At 43.0% G+C, this 13955-nt stretch overlaps 1 protein-coding gene across 2 annotated transcripts in view; it reads left to right on the forward strand.

The window, feature by feature from the left end:
• The window catches only part of KCNN2 (potassium calcium-activated channel subfamily N member 2), a 382062-nt gene that overhangs the window by 226628 nt on the left and 141479 nt on the right, over nucleotides 1-13955 (forward strand). For both annotated transcript variants that reach the window (XM_090276594.1, XM_090276595.1), the window contains 3 exons: nucleotides 10478-10676; nucleotides 11502-12781; nucleotides 13426-13521. In XM_090276594.1, the coding sequence (XP_090132720.1) occupies nucleotides 10655-10676; nucleotides 11502-12781; nucleotides 13426-13521 (1398 nt within the window). In that variant the 5' untranslated portion in view covers nucleotides 10478-10654. The remainder of the gene's footprint in view (nucleotides 1-10477; nucleotides 10677-11501; nucleotides 12782-13425; nucleotides 13522-13955) is intronic.

Genomic DNA, 13955 nt, shown 5'->3' on the forward strand with positions numbered 1-13955 from the left:
GCGGTTGCACCCGGAGCGGCGGGCGGCGAGGAGTCCCGGCTGCGCAAGCCCCTGGCGGTGCGTGACCCCGGCGAGGAGTCCCCGCGGCCAAGCCCCTGGCGGTGCGTGACTCCGGAGCGGCCGCCGCATCGCCTTGAACAGTGAGGCCCAGGGGGGCGGGAGGACGGATCCTGGTCTCCTAGCTGAATAACTGTGTGAATCCATCTTGGACCCCCGCCCCCAAAGAAAGCACCACAGGGCTGCGAAATAGGTCGAGGACAAGCAGGCGCTGGTCGCTAATTTGTGATGCGTACACAGGCACTGCCCCCTACAGCCGGCCCAAGAAAACAAAAAGCATCTGTCAAAATGAGGCAGGCAACTTTAGAAATACCGGTAACACAACTCACCAGGCAGCAGATAGAGAACCTGACAGATGAACAGATAAGAAACCTGTCAGAGGCTCAGTTCTGGGCCATTGTTATCAGGTGGCTTACAGAATTCACAAAAGAGCAGGAAAAAGATATGAAAGAAGCGAAAAACTTTCATAACGAAAGGAACAAAACAGCATACGAGACAGAAGGAAAGGAAATAAAATCCAGAGTTCATTTCAACAAACTGGAATATGGAGAAGGAACAAGCAGTCAACCAATGCAGCGAGAGGAAATGGGAAGCAACAATGAAAGGATCAGAAACCTCTCGGACAGCTATAAAAGGCCCAACATAAGAATCATTGGTTTGCCAGAGAATGAGGAAGATGAACTAGAACTTGAAAAATTGAGTGAAAATATAATAAAGGAGAACTTCCCAGACTTGGGGAAGGGAATAGACCTGCAGGTCCAGGAAGCAAGGAGAGTTCCCAAGAGACTGGACCCAGGGAGAACCACTCCAAGACACATTATAATCAAAATGTCAAAAATTAAAGATAAAGAGAGAATCTTAAAAGCAGCAAGAGAGAAGAAAAGAATTATGTACAAAGGGGTCCCAATTAGACTATCAGCTGACTTCTCAAGGGAAACCCTACAGGCAAGAAGAGACTGGCAAGAAATATTCAAAGTAATGAAAATCCAAAACCTACAACCACGAATACTCTATCCAGCGAAATTGTCATTCAGAATAGAAGGACAGAGAAAGTGTTTCCAGGACAAAATAAAACTGAAAGAGTTCATTAGATCCAAACCACTGTTATATGAGATGTTAAAGGGACTGGTTTAAAAAAAAACAGAAGCTAGGGAGATGAAACAAAGGCAAACTAAATAGGCAACGAGAGGGGAAGAGGAACTGTGGGTACGGGAAGCATATTGGGGGGAGGTCAACAGGGAGGGGGAATGGGGAAAGGGAGGGAGATGATATAGGAATTGGGGATCAAGGTAGGAGGGAATGGAATAGACGGAGAGAGGTTGGGAGGAACTGTATGCACAACTAATGGACATAATCTAAAAGGGGGGGACAACTGGAGGGAGGGGGGCCACCGGGTGGAGGGGAGCAGAGGGAAGGGAAATTGGCACAAATGTAATAATTTAGTCAATAAAACACATTAAATCTGAAAAAAAAAATTATCTAGGATTTTGATAAGGATTTTACAGAATCAGTAGATCAATTTGGGGAATATTGGTACCTTAACAACATTAAATCTATTTTTGCTAGCCATATTTTAATTTTTTATTAATTAAAAAATATATTTTATTGATTTTGCTATTACACTTGTTCCAATTTTCCCCCTTTGCCTCTCTATGCCTGGTACAGCCCTTCCCTCCAGTAGTCCCCCTCCCCCTTAGTTCATGTCCATGGGTCATGCCTATAAGTTCTCTGGCTTCTTCATTTCCTATACTATTAACACCCCCCTGTCTATTTTGTTCCTACCCACTATGTTTCTTAATCCCTGCACCATTTTCCCCATTCTCCTCCTTCCCCCTCCCATACCTATGATTCTGTCGTTGTTCTAGTTGTTTGCTTAGTTTGTTTTTGTTTTTTGTTTTTTTAGATTCAGTTGTTGATGGTTGTGAGTTTGCTGTCATCTTAATGCTCATAGTTTTGATCTCCTTTTTTTTTAAATAAGTCCCTTTAACATTTCATGTAATAGAGGCTTGGTGATGATGAACTTCTTTAGCTTTACCTTGTCTGGGAAGCACTTTATTTGCCCTTCCATTCTAAATGATAGCATTGCTGGATAGAGTAATCTTGGTTGTAGGTCCATGCTTTTCATCACTTTGAATACTTCTTGCCAGTCCCTTCTTGCCTGCAAAGTTTCTCTCAGGAAATTAGCTGACAGTCTTATGGGAACTCCTTTGTAGGTAACTCTCTTCTTTTCTCTTGCTGCTTTTGAAATTATCTCTTTATCTTTAACTTTTAGCATTTTAATTATGATATGTCTTGGTGTGGTGCCCTTTGGGTCTAGCTTGTTTGGGATTCTCTGTGCTTCCTGAACTTGTGTGTCTATTTCCTTTACCAAATTAAGGAAGTCTTCCTTCATTATTTTTTCAAATAGGTTTTCAATTTCTTGCTCTTCTTCTTCTTCCTCTAGCACCCCTATGATTTGGATGTTTATAGGTTTAAAGTTGTTCCAGAGGTTCCTAATCATCTCCTTGATATTTTTATTTTTTACTTTGCATTCTTGTTTCTTCTTTCTGTTCTGACTAAATGTTTATTTCTTCTTTTATGTCCAAATCTTTTATTTGAATCCTGGCTTCCTTTCCTTTACTGTTGGTTCACTGTATATTTTTCTTTATTTCACTTCATGTAATCTTCACTTCTTCCTTTTTTTGCCATACTCTATGAGTCTTTGAGCACCCTTATCACCAGTGTTTTGAACTCTGCATCTGATAGGTTGGCTATTTCCATTTTGTTTAGTTCTTCTTCTGGAGTTTTGTTCTTTTGTTTGGGCCATATTTCTGTCTCCTCAATTTGGCAGCCTCCCTGTGTTTGTTTCTGTGTATTATGTAGAGCTGCTTTGACTCTCTGTCTTGGTAGTGTAACCTATTGTAGCAAAGTCACCTATAAATTGTGTGGAACGGAGCCTTAATTTCCAGGGCTGAGAAACCTGCTTTACCACTTTGTGGCTCTGTGTAGGGGGAGAGCTCAGAGAGGGGACAATGCCGCTGCCTGGTTTCTGGAGGTTTGCCTGTCACTCACCTTGCTTCCAGTCACTTCACTTACTCCCCATATGGGATTGATGCCCTTCCAGCTCTTGCCCTGGAGATGAATTTCAGAAGGAGTGGGTCTGAGTACATTCTAAGTCCATGCAGGCGCTGTAAGTGGAGTCTCTTGAGAATTCATCAGTTTCTTCAGCTGCCCCAAACCCCACTGGTTTTTACAGTCAGAAGTTATGGGGATTTATCTTCCTGGCTCTGGATACCTGGCCTGTGCATTCTGGTCTGGGGCTGAAATCTCTGGCTCCCAAGGTATCCCTCCCAATTTTTATCCACCACAAATGAACGTGGGACCACCCATTCCACTACTGCCACCTCTCCAGCCCCTCCTACCCATCTGGATAAATGTGATTTCTTTTTTAAATCCTTAGTTGTCAGACTTCCATAAAGCTTCATTTTTTTTTTACAGTTCTGACGTTATTTGTTTTGAGGTCTATTTGTAATTCTGTGATTGTATGAGCGGGTGAAGTGTGTTTACCTACACCTCCATCTTGACCAGAAGTCCTAAATCTTCTAATTTATAAATATATGTCTCTCTACTTATTTAGTACTTCTTTAGTTTCTTTCAACAATATTTTTTAGTTTGTGCATAAATTTCACATTTTTGTTGAGACATTTCTAAATATTTTTATTGTATTGCACATTAAATTGCTTTTAGATTTCATTTTTAAAATCCTATTGCTAGTATAGAGAAATACAGTTAACTTTTAATTATTAATCTATGTTCAGAAATTTATTGAACTTATTGGTTTTAATAATATTTTAGTGGATTTCTTAGGATTTTTCTATATACAAACTCTTGTTATCTATGAGTAGAGATAGTTTTACTGCTTCCTTTTCATCTAGATGTCTTTTATTTCCTTTGCTTGCCTAACTCATTGGCTAGAACTTTCAGTACAATATTTAATAGAAGCAGAAAGAACAAGAATAGTCTTGTTTCTGATCATAGAAGGGAAGCATTTAAACTTTCATCAATAACTATATTAGCAGTGAATTTCATATAGTTGTTTTTTATTGGGTTGAGAAAATACTCTTGACTGTTTTTATCATAAAAGTGTTTAGAATTTTGTCAAATGTTTTCCCTGTGTCTATTGAGATGATTATATGGTTTTGTCCTTTATTCTGTTGATGTGTTGTATTACACAAATAGATTTTTAGGTTTTAAATCAACCTATATCACATGATAAACTGTATTTGGTTGTAATATATATCTATATATATATATATATATATATAAAATACTTTTTATATGTTGATGTATTCAGGTTGTTTATATTTTCTTGAGGACTTCTGCATCTATATTCATAAATTATATGCAGCATGTGGTTTTCTTATGATGACCTGAAGGTCATTGATTTGCTTTGTTTTCCTGCCAGCTCAAACCTACTATTGACCCTTCTAGTAAACTCTTCCTTTTGGTTATTATACTTTTCAACTCCAGAATTTCCATTTGATTCTTTTAAATACTTTCTATCTTTATCAATATTCTTTGTTTGATGAGTCATTCCCATCATACCTCCCTTTAATCATTCTTTAAGGATGGTTCAAGACTGAGTATGTTAACATAGCTGGTTCAATAGATATGTCAGAGAGTTTTTTTGGGTACTGGATGGAATGATCTGCTTTCCTCTGAATGACAGGTGTGTGCCTATGAAGCCTTGAACTGCTACAGCCAGTTAAGGTAAAATAACATGAGGATTAAGCCATTATATATGAAGGGGGACAATGACAAAAAAAAAACTCAGGGAAATGTTGGAATGCTGATGGTGTCTTAACCTCTGGATCAATCAGCATTGAAGTCTTCTCTAATTGTATTTTCAGTAATATGAGCCTAGAAATACCTTGTTAAGAGAACTTGGCTTGTGAATGAAAATGTCCAATAGTTTTAACTAGCGAAAACATGTTAGTACTTATCCTTTGCAGCAAGGGCAAAACACTGTGTCAAATAGTGAGTTTTATCATTATACTTGTCTAGTATATATCTTCTGTGTGTGTTTTTTTCCTGATATATGTTGTATCATTTATGTCATTTTGTATCTTATGGATAATTATTGCACGTTAATAAATTAAAACAGTATAGAAAAATTGCTACTGAATTTTACAGCTATAAAATACAACAGCAGCAACACTAATAAAAAGTTATTTTTAAGAAATACCTGGTATGTTAGGTGAGGAAGAATATGCAAAGGTTGAAGAAAATGTATTAGCCGTTAGAGTGCTTAGTTGCTGATGACATTTTTATGTTTAATTCATCTTAGGAAATTATTGTTCTTTCTCTTTATATGAGTGGGCACCAACTGTCCTTGTCATAAGACAATTATTTGGGAATGGGGATTTTCAAATAGTTTCAGATAGGGAGACAAAATAAAGATAAACAAAGGGTGATAGATTTCCTGAGCCTGTTGAGCAAGAGGTAGGAAGGAAAAGAGAAAATATAGAGAATTGAAGAATAACACATGGGAATGGAATTAACAGGAAAAGAAGAAAGAAAGAAAAAAAGAGATAATGAATGGTGTGCCCTAATCCTATAGGAAGAGAAGACAATGCTGAGAAAAATACATTGGATTTCAGGGAGAAAATAAAGCTTTGAGAACTTTTGTAGCCTCATTATGTTTTAGTACTGAGCAACCATGGTGCTTTTGGAATCAGCAAGTGGTAGATTTGACCTCATTATTTAGGGATGGTTTTGCTTATCTTTGGCCCCACTTTTGTTAACTCTTGACCCCAGCTGTGAGACCAAGGGGTTTCTCTCTTTCTGGCACACAGCCTTGCTTCCTTTCTTGGCATACAGGGAGAACAATGAACGAACAGAGCAGAGAAACCAAGGAGGCAGGCAGGCTGGGCTCCTGCAAGACTGCAGACAAGTTCCTCTAAGCCTAACGGCAGGGAGCTTGAGTCTCTTCCTTCTCCCTTATTATATAGAAAGACAAAATGGACATTATGAATGTCAATATACTTCACTGGCCTTCAACTTGTGCTATGGATGTTGCCAAAAATAAAGAATGGCTAAGCTGCCATCAAAGTAGACAGGAAACTGTGTGTGAATAGACAAAAGGATGTTTTTCTGTTTTTTGTTTTTTTAACTTTTTAATTAGGCACTTTGGACCTGAATGATTACATTACTGCCATTTCATCCACACTTGTATAAGATGATTATAAATTACTCTACTGAAGAAATGAAGTCCACAGGAGGAAAACAGTTAAGGATCACAGAATCTCCATCAGGCCAGTGAGAAAATGTCCATTAGGCAATTCAAACACAGTAAATGGGAATGATAAGTCACTATTGTCCATTCCTGGCCTATCAGTGAAGTATAAGCCTATATGAATCCATAGAGTCAATAGGTTATTCTTCTATGAAAGAAAGGCTAGGAGAATGTTAAACAGACTCACCAGACAGAATCAGAAGACTGCATTTGAAGCCTGGATTTTCCTTGCTACTCACTAGCTATGTGATCTGGGGTAGCCAAACACAGCATCTCAAGCATTTTTATCACCTGTAAAATAAAGATGATAATAAAACCTTTCCTACCTTCCATAAGGATCCTTAATGAGATGCAAATAAAATAACAGATGAGAAACTGCTTTGTAAAATAGAATGTGCTATCCACTAAGTTTCTTTTTTATGACTTTGTAGATTTTGATGTTTGTTTCTAACTGCCAAGGGATACTTGTTTATGAACTCCAGACTATTTTTAAAAGACATCATAGTCAATAATTTCAACTTGTTCACCTAATTACATAACAGTTTAACTCTATTAGCAAAACTAGTATAGTTTCTACCTTTTTTTTTTTTTTTTTTGCTAGCACTCTTGAACTTATAGATATGATAGTTAGCTGAGAAATAATAGGGTACAAGGAAGAAAGTAGAAAAAAATTGGAAAGTAAATGAAGTTAATGAATAGGCCCTAACATGATAATTAGTCCCTGAATAGTGGTTTGCTAAAAATTAACAAGACTATCATCAGTAATCTTATTCAGGTCTTGATACTATCTAATCATAATGCAAAGGTATAAAGAATACATATAATAAATATTCTAAATTTTTAAAAATGTAATATATTTTGTATGAAGCTAGGACAATGTGTGGTTTTAAAAAAACAGTGGTTTTATGATCTTTTAATTGTTGTTTCATGAAATTGTGCTAAGAAAACAACTCTGATAATATCAATTCGCATTTGCATTTACTGCTAAGCCAACTCAGTCCACAGAGGCTGAATCTTACCACAGAATCTATGTTTAGCACCACCAAATAATTTACTCATCTGGGCAAAGAAAAAACAAGTCTTAGGAAAACATTTACTTTGCAGGTCTAAGTTTCCCTCACCACACAGTGTCGGAAACAGATGCCCTAGACTCGGTCTCAACTGCTCTGGCTGCCTTTGGATATAAATTAGAAATATCCAGATTCAATAGAGTCCTGCTTTTGTAAGGAACAACAAGAGAGAACACAGGCAAATAATTCCTATGAAAAGGAGAATTATAAATAATGGCATAATATAAACCTGAATAAAATAAGGGATTGAAATGCAAACAACCAGAAGTTTTTCCCTCAAGTCCTTGTGGTCTGGGAAAATTATTCTTCTAAGACTGTTAAGTGTGTGTATGTGTTGAAGGGCATATGTGTACTTGCATATTCACGAGCTTGAAATACAACGAATTTGGGAACGATTATTCTAGGATACAAGGAAAAAAACAAGCAATTTTCACACAAAAATTATACTGGTGGAAATAAAGGTATTTAATTGATTCATTTTGAAATGCATTTCATGGATGAGTAGGACCTCTGGTGTTAAACTAGAGAAACTCCAGCATTTATATATCTTACTGTCAGAAAGAAGCAAATGTAATTTTCCAAATGCTTATTGGAGGTTGTAGGCTGTTTTGTGACCTTTCCTTCAACCCTTCTTCATTCTCTCTCTCCTTCCCTCCTCACACAAGTATAAATATTTACTATGTACAAAGAAGAATATTATCTATGCTGCAATGATTGCTTAACTTTACATGTATCTCTACAATTCTATAGAGGAAAAAAAGCAAAATTATGATACACATATTTTTTAAGTTTATGTATTAGCTTAAAATGTATTTGTTAATATTATAAAGAAGAATGATGAAAACAAGCACCTGTTATATGTGCCTATGTCATAACCTTATAGTGTAAGATGCCCTGAACAATAAATTCAGGAGGATTCAGATAAAAAATGAAAAATAAACTAACAAAATAGAAAGACTCAAAGATACAACAGACTGACAACTATCAAGGGGAAGCAATGGGTGAAAAAAGATGAAGGGATTAAGAAAAAGAAAAGCCCATAGACAGACAGTGGTGTGGTGATTGCTAGAGGGAAAGGGGTGTGGGGGGGTGTTGTAGAAGGTAAAGGGGGGATAAGTGGTGATGGGAGGAGGCTGGACTTGGGGTGGTGAACACAATACAATGTACAGATGCTGTATTATAGAATTGTACCCCTGAAACCTATACAGTTTTATAAACCAATGTCACCCCAATACATTTTTTTAAAAAAAAACTTTAAATTGTTGGGACATCTTGTGATTTTTCATCATGTCAACAGAGAGTTATCACACTCTCCAAAGACAGACAATTATTAGCAAGATGATTTTTTTAGTGTGATCAGATGATTCCTTAAAACAGAAAGATGATAAATATCTGGACTTTCTCTTCTCTCCCTATAATCAGAGTAGATTTCACATTAGTATATCACTTCATGAGCTTTTTTAATATTGACTAAGTGGAAGCATTGTTAATCCCAGTTTTGATATTTTGACAGTTCTTCGAGCTGGGGTACAAATCTCTTTCTTACCTAGTATATCTCATCCTTCCCCTTTGTCCCTTTTGTGAGCAGTGGGAACTCCACACATCATTGCCATAAATCTCAGTAAACACTCCTTGTTTCTTCATGATTAATGGCACTGCACGTAATCCCATAGAAAGGCATAGAGATATACATGGAAAATAATACAATATTTTTCTGTTATTTTGTTTATGGAACCTCTATTGAAAGCTTTGACCTTGCAAATTGAGAAAGTTGATTTGATGCAGAGGGTGTAGCCATCACTTTTCTTAGGGTATTTTGTTAATTCCAGAACTTTATATGTAATTTAATACTGGTAGCAATTATTGTATATGGGGGGGATCTTTGTAGTTTTTCATCTAAATTTATGCAAGGCTAATTAGTTTTCATGATAACACTCCTTTGAAGTATTTAGATTTATAAAGCTGAATCAAACTTGTTCATTGAATCGGTTTCATAGAACAACTTAACTAGAAGGTGGCTGTATAGTTTGTTATAAAGAGAAAACAATGTGATGGATTTTGTGCTTGAGTTGGATTTTGTTTCATACCAGGTGAATAACTGTTAATTTGGAAGTTTTCATTATAATTCCAAATTACTCGTTAGAATTATTCTGAATAGTCACGCTCACCACATAATTCATGCAATATCTACTCAGCCTCCCCAAAGATTCAATGAGCTTCATAATTCTGAACAAGTTTTATTAAACTGCCAAAATCCTAATAGATTATAAAGATAAAACGCAAGGTGATGACTGTGGAACTAAAAGCAAACCTCTCCTTTTTTTCTTCTGGATGTGTTTACTTGAATGTACAAAAAATTAAAAATGGTTTTAACCCGTGTCCAAAGTGCACCCTAAAATGATTTTTTTTTCCACTCCATGGCATTGAAAACACACACGTACTTCCTTGGAGCTGGTACCTGGTAAGAAACTTTAGAGCAGCTGCCGAGTAGAGTATCAGGAAATTGTATCCAGATGAGAATTCCAATTACCTAATGAGGCGGGTGATCTGCTTTCACTTTAAATTTCTCCGTGCATCTAATTCATTATAATCTCTATAATTAAAAAAAAAAAGTGCTTTAAAATCACAACTAAAAATGGGAACACATACCCAACTGGCCGATTTCCTTCATTTCGGGGGGAGAGGGGAATTTCAAGTTACAAAGACTTACACTTCAGATGGAGCAGTAACAAAGAATCCTCGAAAGGGTCCGCCACCACTTTGTGTTGGTACATCGCTTAAGAGAAGCACACATCACAGGAAATTTGTGAAACACAAAATGCAATTTTTATTGGTTTGTTGGGGAGTGAAATAATTATTATACCCAATTCTAGCAAAAATCCAACTCTGTCCTCGGGCAGCTATTATTCAGCTCGAGGGATCATTATTAGTAATTTCGCAGCCAGGCTATGACTACCGGTGTGAATCAGCCCATGCCAGACCCCTCTCCCACCTGGCGCTGCAGTCAGGGTTTGGCAAAGAAGATGCTCAGAGTTTGCGCATCTGTGACCAGCCTTGCTTTGTGTCTGCGTTGCAGGTGGGGAGGAGGAAAAGGAACAGCGGAGGTGGCGCCCAACGATCGTAGAGCGGTCCCCAGACCCTCCAGCAAGCTGTCTCTCTAAGGCCGGAGAAAACCACGGACCTACCCACTGCGGCGGCCAGAGGGCCTGAGCGAGGGAGTCCGGGACCCGGCGGCCGGGGGCGCCAGCCCCTCATGTTCCGAAGAAGGCGCAAATGTGAGCAGGTGGTAGCGGGGAAAGCCCTCCGCCCCCACCAGGGGGACCCGGGAAGCCCGCACGGGCTCCTCCTGCAGTCGGCGGGGATCCCCATCTCCGGCCCCGCCCCCATCCTCCCCTGGCCCGAATGCCTAAGCGGTTAACCCTACCCGCGCCGCAGCGCACTAGGGACAGAACCTGGGGCACACAATCCCGACTTTAGGCCGCTGGAGTCCAGCGGCGGGGAAGATCTCCGCGTGCAGTCCGCTCTGATTTTAAGGCCAAACCTAAGCTCAGGTCCCAGGGTTCTCCCCAAGCCCTGCTGCACTCCAGTAGCCAGTCGCCAACCTTTTCTCTCCAAAGCGGGTCCCTCACAGTTATTTGGCTGGCAGCTGGCAGCCCACTCCCTGCAGGACAATTAAGTAGAGGTGGGCGTGGGGCGAGTAGTCTGCTGTTTCGCAGCCCTAGGAGGCGCGCACGGCGGCAGCGGAGTGGCTCGAGTTCCGCACTGCCCCTGCGCCTAACCCATTGCTGGGTTGGCCATTGTGCTGCAGTAGTCGGCGCAGGTGATTCGAGTGCATGTCCGGCAGTAGTTAGGTGGGCAGCGGCAGGGCAGGAGGGACATCTCTTTCTTTCCTCGTACCCCCTGCAGCCTGGCTGCACTGCTTGGGGGCTCCCTATCTTTAGTCGTGCTCCCAGGCGCTCCCAGTTAGCAGGTGGAACCGCTGTCCTCACCTTGTCCTGCGCACCCTGGGGTTTGCATCCTGCAGATACACCTCCCTATCTTTCCCTCTCTCTCACACCCCTAAACAGTGCGCGCTGCAAACTCAGTCTTGGTCCCCGCAGGTGATGTCATGCCCATTGTTTTGGTGCGCCCAACCAATCGGACTCGCCGCCTGGATTCTACCGGAGCCGGCATGGGCCCTTCCTCGCACCAGCAGCAGGAGTCCCCGCTCCCGACCATAACGCATTGCGCAGGGTGCACCACCGCCTGGTCTCCCTGCAGCTTTAACAGCCCTGACATGGAAACCTCATTGCAGTTCCAGCGCGGCTTCTTCTCAGAGCAGCAGCCGCCGCCGCGCTCCTCACACCTGCATTGCCAGCAGCAGCAACAGAGCCAGGACAAGCCGTGCCCGCCCTTCGCGCCCCTCCCGCACGCACATCACCACGCGCACCTCGCGCACCAGCAGCCGGGCAGCGGCGGCAGCAGCCCATGCCTCCGGTGCAACAGCTGCGCCTCCTCCGGTGCCCCCGGGGCGGGGGCGGGGGCGGGGGATAACCTGTCCCTGCTGCTCCGCACCTCCTCGCCCGGCGGCGCCTTCCGGACCCGCACCTCCTCGCCGCTGTCGGGCTCGTCGTGCTGCTGCTGCTGCTCGTCGCGCCGGGGCAGCCAGCTCAATGTGAGCGAGCTGACTCCGTCCAGCCATGCCAGTGCGCTCCGGCAGCAGTACGCGCAGCAGCCGGCGTCCGCCTCCCAGTACCACCAGTGCCACAGCCTGCAGCCCGCCGCCAGCCCCACGGGCAGCCTGGGCAGCCTGGGCTCCGGGCCCCCGCTCTCGCACCACCACCACCACCACCCGCACCCGGCGCACCACCAGCACCATCAGTCCCAGGCACGCCGCGAGAGCAACCCCTTCACCGAAATAGCCATGAGCAGCTGCAGGTACAACGGGGGCGTCATGCGGCCGCTGAGCAACTTGAGCGCATCCCGCCGGAACCTGCACGAGATAGACTCAGAGGCACAGCCCCTCCAGCCGCCCGTGTCCTTAGGAGGAGGTGGCGGTGGGTCCTCCCCGTCTGCAGCTGCTGCCGCCGCCGCCGCTTCGTCCTCAGCCCCGGAGATCGTGGTGTCAAAGCCGGAGCACAACAACTCCAATAACCTGGCGCTCTATGGAGGCGGCGGCGGCGGGAGCACTGGAGGCGGCGGCGGCGGCAGCGGGCACGGCAGCAGCAGTGGCACCAAGTCTAGCAAAAAGAAGAACCAGAACATCGGCTACAAGCTGGGCCATCGGCGCGCCCTGTTCGAGAAGCGCAAGCGTCTCAGCGACTACGCGCTCATCTTCGGCATGTTCGGTATCGTGGTTATGGTCATCGAGACCGAGCTGTCTTGGGGCGCCTACGACAAGGTAACGCGCTGGAACCTCTGCCCGCCGCAGAATGGGGTGTCGGGTGGTTGGGATTGGCACTGGTGAGAACTCCCTGCCTGCCAGTTGCGAGCTTTCCCGGGACAATCGGAGGTGCCCGCCGGGACAGTGACCGTGGCTCAGACGGGCACGCTTAGTCCTTGAGGCAACTACGGAGAGCAAGCCTTTCCGCGCGCAAAGTTCTGGAGGCAGTGAGTGCCCAGCGCTTTTGGGCAGATTAACTAAGTGGTCCCAGGAATCGGTGGGGAAGGCATGCTCTATTCCTCTTCTGGTACTTCGGATTTAGGAGGCCCCTTTCAACTCGGAGCGCTTAAACTCAGGAATAACTAACTTCTCTCCGGTTTCCAGAGCTAGGAGCTGCACTTGGGTCTGCGATGGCGGGATCCCGCTGCCTGGCTGCCTGGTCACCTGCCTTCCCCTCGCTCCTCTCCTCTGGCTTGCCTTTGTGGTCAAGTGATCTGACAGATCACAGAGTCAAGACAGCAATCCCCCCCCCAACCCCCGCTGGGAGTTCAGGTCTACTTGCTGGGGGACTGACTGACCCTCCCACCCTCCCCACCCCTGGGGGGCCTAGGTGGTTGAAAGTGCTTCTTTCTTAAAAGTGCTTCTGTCTGACTGTGTTGCAGGCGTCGCTGTATTCCTTAGCTCTGAAATGCCTTATCAGTCTCTCCACGATCATTCTGCTCGGTCTGATCATCGTGTACCACGCCAGGGAAATACAGGTAACTTAGGTTCTGCTGTATAATAGTGACCTAGAGTCGTGCCACCCGCCTGGAGAAGCTCAAATCAGTAGCATTTTTGTTTTTTGTTTTTTTGTCTGTTTCTGTTTTTTTTTTTTTTTTTTTCTTCCCCCAAGCCCTCATGTCCTTGCTTGAGGTTACAGAAGACACATGCTGTATTGTTACATTAATACCTGACCCGTTCTTTCAAGAAGTTAAAAAAAAAAATAGTGCAGCATGTAAACACGCAGTCATTTCTGGGATGTATTTATGCTCCCCTATCTTTCAGGTAGATTCACTTCGGCACTTGCTTTACTGAAGGCCAGTTATGTACTAGCACTATAATCTGTAGGGTAAATGTGTATTCTTGCTTGACACCACCTCTTCCTAGTGGGTGCCTCGTTATGGGAGATTGTGTCCCTCTGCATCGTTTTCTG

The sequence above is a fragment of the Furipterus horrens genome, unplaced genomic scaffold (assembly GCF_987537825.1).
Source record: "Furipterus horrens unplaced genomic scaffold, mFurHor1.1.pri manual_scaffold_5, whole genome shotgun sequence".
In the NCBI taxonomy this organism is placed as follows: Eukaryota; Metazoa; Chordata; class Mammalia; order Chiroptera; family Furipteridae; genus Furipterus; species Furipterus horrens.